A 14,915-nucleotide genomic window follows, 5' to 3' on the forward strand; every position below is an offset into this window, starting at 1 on the left:
ATAAAGCAGCTCCATGCAATCTTCCAACAGCCTGGAAGCAGCAAAGCAAAGACAATTACAGCATTTAGCGCAGTTATGATTGAGTCATTGACCTGATGGGACGTGTCAGCTGAAAGGTAGCTGAACATTTACATGCCATCTGTCACAAAGATTTATTATTGTTTCAGTGTGAAGTCTAAATGGCAGAATTATCCCAGACTGGTTTTCTTCCAAAAAAAACAGCAACAAAAAAAAAATAGCAAACTTAAACATAAAGAGTAACATTTAGTCAGCAGATTCTGTTTCTAACTGGTTAAAATAAATATACAGTACACGCTGTAAATCCAAAACATCTCTGCTATTTCAAAAATAGCTGTCATTTTCTGGAGGTATCTACAGTAATTAGCCTTTCTGAAACAATGTGCGGAGGCCACAGTAGCAAAACGTGCTCTTTATGAGTACTTCTCGACGGTCACGGTTTAAGATACGTTGGCACGCGTGCTTTCTGCAGGTGTGGTTTCTCTCTGCAGCACCACAGACTCAGATTAGCATCCCGTTTGCCGCCAAATGGACAGAGTAATCACTTGGCTGCTGGTGGCTCTCGTGCATTTAGCAGCTAGCCTGCAGCTGATAGACTTAATGCATATAATGGGACCATTATGCTCTTATTTTCTACATATTTCAGATTACTTTATGTCTGATGTTATATTTGACTCAGTGAGATTGTTCTAATTGCTGTGCAATTACGCAGCAGCACTGTTAGTTGTGTAACAGTCGCTGTTATTTGTGAAAACATGGTCTCGGTAGTGAACACGCCCTCCTCCAATGAAAAGCATTTTTGTCATACTTTACAATGAATTTCTTTAATTCTCTGAGTGAGGATTGTAATTATATTATTTTAGCAGTTACTGCACAATCATTTCAGTGAGCACTGCATTTAACTTTGTTTACTGTATATTAAGACAACTTTGACCAAATTATTTTTATATTAGCAACACCGCTACTGTTATGCACTGGTGGGAGAAGTACTCAGAACTTTTACTTAAGTAAAAGTGGAAGTACCACAGTCTGTTTCAAGTAAAAGTATAAGATGCAAGAAGCAAGATGTACTTAACGTATCAAAAGCACTCATTATGCAGTGTGGTTATGTTATATTATCAGACAGATACATGTGAGAGCATTTCAACATTGTAGTTCTTCATTGTGACACCAATTTTAGATGCTTTGTATACTACAGGATAAATTAATACTGGATTATTGAATGTAATATGCATTTATATGTACTGTATTTTATGTATTTTATTTAATATCATGAAAATATTTATAGTACAATATTTATCTCTAAAATGTGGTGGGGTAGTATAAAGTATAATGTAAAGTAGCATAAAATGGAAACACCAGCTGTGCAGCTCCGCTCAGCTCTATGGAGCTTTATAGCAAGGCCGTAACCATGGAGACAACTTTGGGGGGACCCCAGCCCCAGAGCACCCCCACCCCACCCCCAATATATGTTATAATTACTTCCCTGCTTTATAGTATCTTTCAACTCACTGTTTTGATTGTAGACACAGCAGGCAGCTGTTTTCAAGCTCTTAATAAAACAACTGTACTCTTAGCTGCAGAGTACCAAGCAGCAGACAGACAAAGTTAGCAACTAGCTGGTGAACATAGTGGAGCATTTAGCAGGCAAAAAGCCAGATTTTTACCTTAAGAGTTGGTGAAGACCAAACAGAGCTTAAAAGGACAATAAATATTGGACGTATGTACATCTGGTGGCCAGAGACATGACTCCAAATGACTGGTGGACTTGTAAATAAGCAAACTCTTTGCCAACAAGTTCACTATATCAACTTAATTAGTGTAAATAAATATACCACAAAGAAACAGTTATTGCAGGTTCAGTAAGGCAGACAGGAGTTGTTACATTTGTTGGATGTGTGAGTTTGATTGTCACCATTTTGAGTGCAGCAGAACATAAAAGCTACTCTCTCCGTCTTCAGGGGTTTCCAGGGGACGTCGGGGAGAGAGGACCACCTGGACCAGATGGAGAGCCAGTATGTGACACACTCAGTCGCTCCCAGTCACACACCTAAATACATAACCGCTCAAACACACAGCCCTCACACATACACCCACACAAACTGAGAGCAGTGGTTTCACTCAGGACCTCCCACCCCCCTGGTGTTTTAGTACTGACAAGCTGGCAGCGCTGGTGAGTAAATCATCTGGCAGTCCAGTAGTTTGCCTCTGTTTTATTTTAAGTTTTCTTTTTTTTGGATTTTTTTTTTTGCTTCACACGAGCTTTACTGCAGTATTTAATTTCATCACATGCCTTCCTCTGTTGTCGATAATTTTACTTGGCACTCGGTTTCAAAAACCTGTCGTACTAAAGGGTGCTGGGTGAGTGAAAGCCAGCTAGTCAGCCTGGCTTTCAAATGCAACCTTTTCCATTCACCAGAGTAAACTGGCAACGTACACACAGCTTTATAAGGAGGTGATATCCAAGAATAGTAAATGATGTAAGAGAATGTCGTTTTGAGTAGCTGTTCCCAATTAAGTAAAGACTGGTCAGCATGGACCTTTGTGTGTTTGTGTCCATATGGAAGGCATCAAATTATTTGATATTAGCATGTCATTGTGACGAATGAAGCACTTCATCGGTCCGAGTGGAAAGATCTTAAATAATGACATAAACACATCAACAAGTTGCTCTCTAACAAACTCTGAAACACATAACAAACATAAAGTGCATTTACATTTGAAGACGTCGCTCACACACCACTCTTTGAGCTTGTTGTTGCTGAATTCCTTTTTTCTTTCATTTAGAGTAAGGAGTCTTAATTTCAGACACATCAGATGTTTGTGTACGATTTGAATGACCTGCACAATGGGTTTATTTAATCCTTGATGATACACTTTACATATTTTCTCCCCACATGAGCCAGTCTGTCGTCAGCTCTAATATGCTGATGCTCAGCAGGTGTAATATTTGCAATGATCACTTTCTTAGATCAGTGTGTAAGTGTGCTAAAATTTGGTAAGTAGCACCAAACAGAAAGAACAGCTGAGGCTAATGAGAAGGTCACTTGTTTTGCAAGTATTTGCTCAACTGTGAACCAGTGATGACGATGATGACGGTCAACCAATTAGCAAACATTTTATCACGTGAGAAACATGAATGAAAGCATTTTCATTTTGAGAACCAAAAGAAAAATTTGGTGTCTCTCCAGGAAGCAAATTTACACTAATGCAGAATTTGTGATTTTGAATTGCTGTAATATTTTTGACAATATTTGTGACAAAACCTGGCAAAGTTAAAGAAAAAAGGCTGAAAAAAAGCAGAAGAAAAGTCAGGAGTCACTAGGATAAATGATGAATGATTGCACCAGTTCATCTGGTGGGTGATGTGTCACAGGATAAATGAAAACGTTGAGCTGCTGGTGGCGCTACAGGACAGACATTAGGATTCATCCTCTGAAGGTCATGAATGTCTGCACAAACTTCTGTCAGTCTCTTTCATTTTGGGAGGGAGAATGAACCTGCTGGTTTGAAAAAGTCACAGTGGGACGACGGGCTCACACCCCCCTTTACCTTCACCTCAGACACACACACACACACGCACACACACACACACGCACACACAGCCCCCTCTGTCATAAGCTGTGATGAACACTGAGCCACTCTTCTGAGCATGTTTGTTTAAAAAAGAGCCAATAACCCCAGAAACTTGTTCCTTCTCCCTCTCCCTTCATCTCACTCGCTCTCTCCTCCTCTCTGACTAGGGTGAGATGGGAGCCCCCGGTCCAAACGGAGTCCTTGGACTTATTGTGAGTAGGTTGTGTGTGTTTCTGTGTGTAGTCTGTGTGCTCCCCTCGGCTTAAACATCCTATTTTCCGAGACACTTATTCCATAAATACATAGCTGCAAATGACTGTATTTAAATGAAACTGAATATGTCTGCCTAATTGAAAAAATGCTCTCAATTAGCTCTCATCATTATTTACGCTGCCAGCCACGTTTGTGGGAAACCAACCACTCTGTGTAGGTTGTTCAACACTCTAAACATATTTAAATAGTGAAAGTGGGTGGTTTCTTTGGAATCCAGGATGGAAAACAAAGTTATGTTGAATGTAAAGTTGCTGAATTATGCCATTTGCACCTCCCACTTCTTCTCATGACAAACAGGACACGATCCACTGTCTGATCAATCAGACAGACTTGAACAAAGCGTATTGTTTTCCTCTTGAATCCCTCTATTATTAACTATTTTTGAACAGGAACTCCCCCCCTTCCCCTCACCCACCCATCACCTTGCCCTCCACGCCTGCCCGGCCCAGCAGCCACATAATTATGTCTGATTATAACGTCTCCCTGGTTTCTCTTGTCGTGTCCTGACGCTGCTGCTCCTCCCGGTCTATTCTAGGCCACCGGTGGTGGCAGAAGGCCTGTAATTGGAGGACTCTCTGATTACAGCTCTGCTCTGAGCTTCATGTCCTCTGCATCCATGTGACCCAACAGTTTGCTGTACAGTGCAGCACTGAGCTGCACTTCAGAGATATAAATAAACAAACACCCTTCCTGGGGGACTGCACGCCTCAGCTTAGGGTGAAGGCAGGCCACTGCTGAAGAAGTGAAAGTGTTAGCATGTACACAAATTACCCAGAGGAAAATTTGCAACTGTGGTGGCAGTGCAATGTTTTTTTTTGTTTTTTTTTTTTTGTGGGCCATGTGTACACATGATCGGGGCTGAAAAGGTTGAACTGAACCAGGGTGCCCCCTGTGGTACGTATTGATAATGAACCCTGAAATCATCATTCAATTAAAAACATTGTACAGTATAATACATTGTATTTCTTCATGCATCTCTGCAATTTGGACAGGAAAGCTGGAAATATGTGGCTGACAGGGACAGTTAAGTGTCAGTGGGCCCTCTGGAGGCCTGTGGCTCTGGAGCCACAGACCAGATACTGTTGCTTTTTTAGAGGCAAATCACTCCAGCTGAATCCCGAATAAAACAAATGTGGTTCGACTGTTTTCATTGGATTGTGCACACAAGCCGAACGGACAGATCAAGGCTCATGAGTATGCAGAGACTCAAAGAGTCACAGACACTTAAAGTGAGGTAACAGTAACAGAAATTCAATAACAGGAGAAGCAAGAGAATACATTAAATCCCCCCCACCCCCCCACCTCGCACTGAAGCTTCCAACTGTCATCACCAAATTAAGTGACTTCTTATGCGGGACTTTTCTACAGTGTGTTACATCCTCTGTCACACATGCAGATACTACAGTATTAACAGAGGGACAAATATTTAATAAACCAAGCCAAGGCCACCCTGTAAGTCATTACAAGCAGAAAGTGCAGAGCAACAGAGAGGGAAAATAAGATAACTGCTAGCAGCCTGTGATGCTTCAAGCGATTTCACGGACAAGACAAGACAAGAGAGCAGATAATCCAGTTAAGTCTTTGTACGATTTGCATAATTGGGCCTTTACTGACTGAAATGAAACCCAGTTCTCCTTTGCTATGATGTCTGCAGTCTTGCTCTGGTTTCTTGGTTCCTTTTCCAGTGATGGAACAAATGTTAACCTTGAGCATTTGTTTGTTACACTCACATCATTTGATTCAGGCTTCAGATGAAACACAATCTTGGCATCAGACTGCAGGATCTTCTCCTTATCTCTTGAATTTGGTCATATATTATTCATCCGTTGTCTGCAATGTGATGGCAGAGTGGATAATTTGGAAACAAGACAATGAGGCTCATTCTTATATTTAATGATGCTGAAGTGAACTGAAGTGCACTCGTTCTTATCTGTACTTTATGGCCATGACATCACTGACTGTGAATATGTTTCTCATTTGTCCCCTCCTCTGGCATCAGGGTGATATGGGACCTGTGGGAGAGATGGGCCTTCCAGGACCTACTGGACTGAAGGTAATCTCCGACACATGCAGATGGAAAATGTTACCTTCAAGTGTCTTGTCTTTTATCGTCTTATTTGGGTTGCCCTTTTAATTATGTGTTATATATATGTGTGTGTATATATGTGTGTGTTATATAATACAAGACAAGGGGCTGAAGAGCTGCTCTGGGTGGATTTTAGGTGAGGTTTGCTTTCTAACCCGTCTGTTGGTGCTTGTTCCAGGGCGTGCCCGGCAATCCAGGAGAACCAGGACTGAAAGGTGATAAGGTGATCTGAATATTCCTGTTATTGGCCTGTGTTTGAGCAGCATGTGATGGATGTGTACTCCTTTGCGTCCTACTGTAGCCGTCTCTGTCCGACCTTTAGACGCCGAGCATGCTTTCAGTCGGTCCCACCTGCAGCCACACTCAACTTCTGATGATTTTTCATGCAAAAAAAGCATGAGGTTTCTGTAATTTCAACTGACATAAGACATTAAATCCATCTGAAATCCATTGTGTAACATGTTAAAAGAACCTTCAGCTGCTCCACTTTCTTGTTAGTTCAGTCTGTCAAAAGGTTAAGTGTAAACTGACTATTCACGGTTAACAGGAGTCTATGTGCAGGACTATTTTCTTCGGTGTAGTGCAGTGACTTTCTGGAGTCTCTGCTGGATGCCAGGCAACCTCACATTGAGGAAGAACCTCCAGCATAAATTAAGCTAATGAGAGAGAAAGTGTTAATTACTGAGCTTTAGATGTGCTCATGTCTTTTTTTTTGTTTTTTTTGTTTTTTTTTGCTAACCTCATGATAGAGTCAGGCTAGCTGTTTCCCCCTGATGCCAGTGTGTAAGCAGCTGCTGGCTCGAGCTTTCTGTCAGTCTTCTTGTTTAACTCTCTGCAAGAAAGCAAATGAAAGTTCAGTTTTTAACTAATAATGCTATAATTATTATTGATGAAAAGACACCATTTAACCAGATAGATGTTTAAAAAGAAAACTAAAATAATAAATAAAACAATATTAATCAAAATTGAAAAGAATTTCAAAGAATTAGGAGAGCAAAAACAAGCATAATCCTGCTCAACTTTGACGAGTCGCATTTTGGAAACTGCTTGAAAGGCTCTGAAACAGAATCTTGGGAAATGATTGCACCCGTAGATATAATCAGAGATTTAAAGATGCAATTAGCAGTTGTGGAGAAAGATCGTTGACTGTTGAGTTTCATTCAAAATGACTGTGTCTGATGGCCTGGGAATGAGACTCAACAGTCACCTATCTATCGCCAAAATCTGAAGCCAATGCCAGCGGTGCAATCTCACAATCATTCTGATCAGAAAAATGCACAATTACAAAAATCACCTTCCCTAAACTTACAAACGACAGAGAAGGTCCCAGCAAGCTTTGCTTCACATCTGTAAGGAGGCTGTTCAGTCCATAGTTAGGATAATTAATTTTCTGCTGTTACTAATCAGCTGAACACCGGCTTATTCTCTAAGACATGTGGGTGGACAGCATGGAGTAATTGCTATCGATGCCTTTCATAAAACAGATCGACACCACATGCGGAACTTGGCTTAAGCAATGCACTAAATTCATGTGTGTGAATGTTTGTAATGTATGCTCCGCTAGTCAGTATTGTCTGTTGCAAAAGCTGAATGTGAAATATGAAGTAGAAAATTACAACTCCCCCTGATGTTCTTCATTTTTCTTTCCCTCTGTCCATACATTTCATCTTCCTGCATCAGGGTGAAATTGGGATTCCTGGAGAGCAAGGGGAGACTGGTTACAAAGGAGACAAGGTAGATCACGGCTGCGCCACGTGTATATAGATGAAGCTATGTTCAAAATGTTCATCTTCTGTCAGCCCCTGCCCTGCATGCTGCACACACGTCCCTCAGTTCCTCAGCTTTGTTGCAAAACTTTGCAAAATGACTTAGCCAGATGTGTGCTGTGTTCATCTTGTGGAAATTCTTATGTAAAAACCCTCTCATTTGTCTGTGTGTGTAAGCAGAATCGAAGCCCTTTAGCATCACAGAACAAAGTGATCCCAAGAGATAACAGGAATACTGAGCAGAGTTATGCATGTCTAATGTCTGCGTCCCAAGAAAAGATCTGTTTTTTTGCTTCGGAACAGTGTCTGACTGATTTTGCATGTTGTGTTTGTATTGGACAGGGCATCCAGGGGGCTCCGGGGTTACCAGGCATCCGTGGGAAACCAGGACCACAGGTTAGCTCTGACTTTAATGACCAGAAATGCGTTGAAATGATAAAATGTGGACATAGTGCTTTTCATCTTTTCATCAACTTATTATCCTCTTTCCTGATCAAAATGATTGACAGCGCTCACATATATGTTAGGTCAATTAGGTTAGCTTAGCATGAAAACTAGAATCAACTCTGCCTGACTCTGAAGGTAACAAAATCCACCCTTCAGAACTATCAAAGCTGTATAAGCTGTAGCCTTATACTGAATGGACAGATATTCAAGGGGTCATAGTCTTCTCATCTAACTCCTTAAAGACATTTCTTGCTTTCTTGGTTGTCTTTGCTACAGGGCAAGATAGGAGAGAGAGGCCCTGATGGTGCACCTGGACCACCAGGCCCAGAGGTTTGTATTTACATTACTTCACTGAATGCGTGAGTCTGTATTTGAGACAGATAATAGAAATCTTTTTGTTTTATTTTGTTTTGATTGCTCATGACAGGGTTTCCCTGGCGACATGGGACCACCAGGAGAGAACGGCCTTGAAGGACCAAAGGTGAGAAAAACCATCATCTTGGCTGAGATGTCTGTCAACTAGTGTTTGTGTGAAAATCTAAAACAGGACAAGACAAAGCGTCCACAGTCATGCTAGCAGCTCTGTGAGGTTTCACTCGGAGCTAAATGCTAATGTCAGTGTGTCCACTGAGTGACTGAGGAAGTCATAAAGCTTCGTCCTCTGTGGACTGTGACTGTGACTAGTTGTTGAGATATTTCTGTCTGGACCAAAGTGGTGGACTGACTAATCGAAAAGACCAACATTGCCTTCCACAGAGCCACGCCACTCTTGCCTAAAAACACATGTGTAAATACTACATTTACCTTTACACACTAGCATTCATTTGACGACTGCTTTTTACCCACCCAGGGAAAGCCGGGGGCCAGAGGTTTACCGGGGCCACGAGGGGTTCCTGGCTTGGAGGTAAGACTGTCAGACGCTGCCCACATCAAAACAACCCCAAAGCGCCTAAAGGCATTAAAGGTTTTACTGCACAAGGCTTCTCTTTGCTAAGCGCTGCTTTATGTCCCCAAACATAATTCATGCTAAGATCAATATCATCTGTTTCCAGGGAGACGAGGGCCCGATTGGACCACCAGGCCCAACAGGACTGGAGGTGAGTTATTAGATAAACACCTGGTGTTGCCTGGCTGCTGGACGGGCAGGAGAGAGAGCTGATTAGAGGGTTCACTGTTACCAGTAGAAAACATAACATTCATGTGTGTTTAGTCATGGAGAAACACAGAGTCTGTGTGTGTGTGTGTGTGTGTGTGTATACGCTCATGTAAGTTTGCATGTTTGTTTAAACTGTATCCCACGCAGGACATCGTTGTGGTTTCGTTCCATATCCTTTGTGTGTCTGTGGTGAACAAATCAAAGGAACAGGAAGGGATAGAGTTATCACTGAGTCTGTGGGACTGCAGCGTGAGGTTAAATCTGTTTGCACGGTCTGAACTGCTCTTGTAGCTTGCAGTTTGCAACAATGAAATGCATGCAGTGAAAGCACACTAATGGAACTCTACATGAGTGAACAGAGGAGGCATTGAATGCTTCATATCATCCTTCTGTCTTTGCTTTAAATCATGTTTGACTTTTTGTTTCTTCTGGCTGGACAGATTACATTATAATTCAGTTGCTTCATTGTAATCGTGCATCCAAAAATTTGTGCCACAGTGAGAATTAACCTGAAATTTATTTGAGGTAATAGAATAGATCGTCATTTTCATGGTTTGTGTTAGAGAGATGCTGTATGGTTGGAGTAAAGTGGAGGCTGCCATGTCTTGTCTCTGGATGATATTCCTGTCACGATGAATGACTGCATGCAATCCATACTCTTGTCCACCAGGGGGTGATAACTATCATCACCATGTTTACAGGTGGCAAGATTTATAGCTGCTATAAAATGCGGGAAGATGTTAATGGGCCACTGCAGGAAAATAAGAATTGTTGACTTCATTTCACAAGTTCTTTATTAAATGACAAAGAAAAATCTATCATTACTTTTCTAACTTTTTTCTAGCATTATTCCCAATGCTACCTGTTTTTCTGGATCTTTTTTGTCTTCCTACTCCCAGTCGCCCTGTACTTTCTTTGACTGTAAGCCCCTCCATCCTCCATCCTCCCTCCCACCTCCCACCTACTCAGCCACCCACCCACCCACTCGTCTCTCCCCTCTGTCTGAGAGGAAGTGCTGTATGACTCCTTCAGGAGCTGTGATTGATCTCCGGCCAGGTGCCACAGCTCCTCCCGTTGCTCCACCTCGTCCAGCCCCTCAGCCGTCTTTCGTTTTAGTTTCACCGCTCTGCTCCAAATGACACACTCTCTTTACCTCTGTCTTACCTTTTTTTTTTTCTTTTTTTTTTTACCTCCACACCTTCTCAGTTGTTCTTCATCCCTCTCTCTTGTTCCAGTTTCTGTTCTTTCTCTAAGCGTTTCTTTCTTTGGCTAATTCGGTCAGTCACAGACATAAATCTAAATCAGGTGACAAGAAAATCCTGGACAGATCATATTAATTCTCACGTTACTACAAACATCTGCTTTTACTATGCGCTTCTGAGTGGAATACAGTGTCAGCCTGTACTGCCTCATAAAAGCTGCCAACCTTTCTGGAGTCGAACTTTGGAATTGTTGAGTCACTCAGCCCTAAGATGGAGTTTGGCTTTGACATTGTGACCTGGAGTTATTGCTGGTAAAAAAGCACTTTATCCCCCCAACCCTGGGAATTACTGTCTGTACAAGAGGAACATTGCAGTCATTGAACACTTTCACAGCCTGCCAGAATGTAGTGTCAGCATTACCTGTCGATGCCATCGCATATTTCGGCGACACATACAGCTGAGCTGCAACGTCTGTGGCCTGCTTCCCAGCTCGCCCTTCAAACTGTCATCTCACAGGAAGCCAGTCCTGAATATTCATGTCTGTACACTATTCATTATTCTGTGCCGTGTCCTTTTTCAGGGTAGAATGGGCAGGAAAGGATTTCCTGGGAAGGTTGGTCCAGAGGGAGTCAAGGTGAATAAAGTCAATACTCACATGTATTTTATTTCCGTTTTTCTTCAAAATATAAAAGAAAAAATGTCGCTTTAATTATTTTATCTCTGCAGGGAGAACCTGGTATCGCAGGAAACGTTGGACCCATGGGAGAAAGAGTAAGAAACCCTAACAGAGCCACCTCCATTTTTTTCCCCCCAAATGTCTATTGAGCCAACACTGAGTCTGTGTATTTCAGGGGTTGGTGGGTTTCATCGGACCTGTGGGAGAGGCAGGACTGGCAGGAGAGAAGGTAAAATAACTCCTTGGAAATTCATTGTTAGTTTGTTACAGGCCCTAACAACTTTGAGAACTGAATGTTGTGTTGTTATGTGTATCTTTAGGGAGATCGAGGGGAGATGGGCCTTCCCGGACCACCTGGAGAAAAGGGATCGATGGTAAGACGTGAAGAACGGTGAGACGAAGAGGAGGGATTTAAGTTTGATGAACCATGACTTTTACAAATTCTTAAATATATGAGCATCAATGTGAAGAAAATCCTAGGAAAAGGCCATCGTAAACTAAACTGTGTGTGTTATTCCCATGGGAATATACTGCTGGGTGGGATTAGGGGAGCGGAGGCGCATCACCCTATGGATAACTTATTTTTTTTCGCAGTGGTTTGGCACTTGGCAGGAGGCAGGAAAGCTCGAAAAAGGCTGTTTAAACAAAGGGAGAAACAGTTCCAGCTTCCAATGATTTACCTCCTTGGTTGTATTTAGTGCTGACTTTTCATTCTGAAACTCCAGCTGTTGCTGAAATTTTTGCTCAAAAGCATAACGAAGAAGAAGAAAAAGACTGATACGCTTTCAGACATCCATCCATATTTCCTCTACAATCCACGTGACACCAAAGCGCCCCTTGAGGTCTCTTGTTTCTTTACTTTACCACTGTCACACACATCACCTCGCTCTTTCAAACAAAGCAAGTGGCTGCTCTGTCATGGATTGTCTTTATCTGATATGGACCATCTAATATTTACTGTACGACTGGCTGGAGCGGGTAGGAATTTAGTCATTCTTGCTGAAACAGAGAGAAGTTTCCGTCTGGCCAACAGCCAGTTGGATTTCTCCCAGGACTTAACCACACACACACTCACAAACACACACACTTATAAGGAAGTTCTGTGTCGTCCCGCTCTCTCGGCCGCAAAACAGAAACAGACCCCGAGGAAGAGACTTCATCACACAAAGTGAAGGGAGCTGACCAGCAGGCATTTACAATTTATTCCTGTGGGTGCATGAGATCAGAGTTGCCTACTGTGCTGCATATAGCATAGATTTTATTGACCACTCAGCTGATCTGAGTGGTCTGACTGAAAATGTTCCCCATTACATAGTTATGCTTTTACAAATGGGCCAGCTGAAAATTGAGGTGCAATAAAGGAGAGCCAGAAAGCAGCCAGAAGCAGTATGTTTTCAGATATAAAATCATCTCCTCAGGGTTTCTGTTTTTCTCTATTGCCCATTGTCTTTTATTGGTGCAGTGGATGTGGTTAGCAGTTTGCGGAGCATTTCTGCAGATGTACGCTTGCGTGCACATGCATGTGTGTGTGACTGAAATCCAAGTTAGAGTCACTTTGTGAAAACCTGATTCCAGTGTCATGTTAGTGTAAGTTTTGTAAGTGTCATGGGTTTATGCTACGACAACTGAAGTACTCCTCGATGTCATTATTGGTTGCAGTTTTTTACATTTGCTGTATATTACTTATTTGTGTGTATAACAGCCTGCTTTGTGCCACTTGTCACTGATGTCCTGTGTGTGTTTGTGCCTGTGTTCATATGATAGGGTCACCCAGGGACACCAGGTGAGACCGGGCCTACAGGACCACCAGGAAGACCAGTAAGTCACCACTCTTTTGCTTCCTTCTCCCTTCTTCTCACCTGATCACATTTGCAGATGACAGTGTGCTATCAGTGAGCTGTAGCAATGTCCGGGGCCTCTAGTTTGAAGCCCAGTATGAGCCAGAAAACTAACAATCAACAACAGACAAAAGCCTAAACAAAGCTGCCTTTGAGAAAGCAGTTGTAGGTGTTATTAGCATGTAGTGTTAAGAACCCACAGTCTGCAGCAAGGTTTTCTGTGAGCATGATGAGAGCTGGCAGCCTCCTGCTGAACCCACATTACCCTCCTGTCAGTCAGGAGCCCAACACCTATAACCAATTAGAAGCTGCCCCTGCCCTTCGTTTCCCCTTGACGTGTCCTTGCCACGGCCAGGTTTGACGGAGTGTGGGGCCAAGCATTGGTTGAAGGTGGGGGCCACTGAGCCACCAAAACAAACATAAATATGGGGCTCTGGGGTGCAGCAGGACAGGATTCCAGAGCAGGCCCTTTAATTGGTGTGAGTGACAGATCTAACAACAAACCCCACAGTGTGTTCCCGAGGTCAGGATGACCCCCCGGGGTCAACAACCAGGGGGCTCTGGGCTCTGTCAGTGTAAACCTTTGTTTTATCTCTGCTTACCCTCCTTTTTCTTTTCCTCCTCGTCCCCTTTTGTCTTTGTTCTTCAGGGCCCTCCTGGAGCGAGGGGACCAGCCGGTACCAGAGGACCCAAAGGCTTACGGGTAGGTTTTGAAGTTTCACACCTGTGTGCATCAGAGTTCCCAGCCCTCAGCAGCCCCGAGATCATAAAATTTTACAAAAGAGAGTAGCTTTTCATCACTTAGCTGTTTTGTGTATGCAGCAATGTGTGTGTGTGTGTGTGTGTGTGTGTGTGTGTGTGTATAGGAGCCATGTTCCACTGCTGTTGCTGAGCCGTTGGAAAAACTTTAGTGGGTGAACATAATGAAGTGATATGGAGCTGCCTCTGAACTGAGTTCATGTGTGTTTAATGGACATGGCTGCTTGCGTAACACAGTCTCGGGTTCAGAGTCAAAGCCTCGAGTCTGTTTCATCCTTTTCAGAAGTCAGTGCTCATTATAACTGCTGGAAGAGCTCCAGTGATGTAAAACAAAAAAGCTCAGTTTTTATTCAATACAAATGGAACAATGGGTGCTATTTGTAGGACTTGCCGTCAGTCCAGCTACATGACATTTGTCGTGGAAAATGTGGCCTGGCTTTTGTGGCTGTTCTTGAGGTTGCTTTGCAGATAAATTTAGTAAACTGGGGAAACATGATATATGGGGGGGATTATCAGCTTCTCAGCTCCCTTTCCCCAAGTTTTTCAGTCATTCTGGGTTGGCAGAAGGTTTCAGACTCAAATCAGCATTCACAAAAACCACAATAGCAGCTATGGAAACACAGCTCGGTTTTAGATTTTTCCTAAATGTGCTGTACTGTTGAAAGGACAAATAGATAATGATGGAAGTAGTTTACACCTGATTTAGACAGATTATGTCTGAAAGCCTCCAGCAAGTCTGACAACACTATGCTAGAAGACAAGATAATTAAAAGAACTTCACATAATTAAAATTTCAGCGGTCATTACTGCAAACATTTTGAATAGTATGTTCCATTTAGTTAATTCACTGGCACTTCTAATAGTTTTGTCAGCTGCACCTGTGCTTTTCCTGTTGTAGCATGGGAAAACAAGCCTGTTAAGGTAAAATTAAGTCAAGAGCATTCGACTTAAACAAAATAAATATAGTGTACATACAGATGCCAGTATTCACCTGAGATTTGTCAAATTACAGCTCTGCAGTCTCAATAAAAGTGAAACTAAGAGATGAAAACAAACAGGGATGACTGCTGGAATTTTACCTGATTGAAATAAATCCTTGTTCCCTGAGAGTCTTCAAG

General features: G+C 42.4%; 1 protein-coding gene across 1 annotated transcript in view; it reads left to right on the forward strand.

Moving 5' to 3' along the window:
• col27a1a (collagen, type XXVII, alpha 1a) overlaps nt 1-14,915 on the forward strand; it is a 64,027-nt gene that overhangs the window by 34,713 nt on the left and 14,399 nt on the right. The window contains exons 13-28 of the mRNA XM_046374607.1: nt 1,980-2,033; nt 3,762-3,806; nt 5,867-5,920; nt 6,132-6,176; nt 7,634-7,687; nt 8,062-8,115; nt 8,443-8,496; nt 8,594-8,647; nt 9,017-9,070; nt 9,219-9,263; nt 11,105-11,158; nt 11,251-11,295; nt 11,376-11,429; nt 11,521-11,574; nt 12,965-13,018; nt 13,688-13,741. Of these exons, the coding sequence (XP_046230563.1) occupies nt 1,980-2,033; nt 3,762-3,806; nt 5,867-5,920; nt 6,132-6,176; nt 7,634-7,687; nt 8,062-8,115; nt 8,443-8,496; nt 8,594-8,647; nt 9,017-9,070; nt 9,219-9,263; nt 11,105-11,158; nt 11,251-11,295; nt 11,376-11,429; nt 11,521-11,574; nt 12,965-13,018; nt 13,688-13,741 (828 nt within the window). The remainder of the gene's footprint in view (nt 1-1,979; nt 2,034-3,761; nt 3,807-5,866; nt 5,921-6,131; nt 6,177-7,633; nt 7,688-8,061; nt 8,116-8,442; nt 8,497-8,593; nt 8,648-9,016; nt 9,071-9,218; nt 9,264-11,104; nt 11,159-11,250; nt 11,296-11,375; nt 11,430-11,520; nt 11,575-12,964; nt 13,019-13,687; nt 13,742-14,915) is intronic.

The sequence above is a fragment of the Scatophagus argus genome, chromosome 20 (genome assembly GCF_020382885.2).
Source record: "Scatophagus argus isolate fScaArg1 chromosome 20, fScaArg1.pri, whole genome shotgun sequence".
Classification (NCBI taxonomy): domain Eukaryota; kingdom Metazoa; phylum Chordata; class Actinopteri; family Scatophagidae; genus Scatophagus; species Scatophagus argus.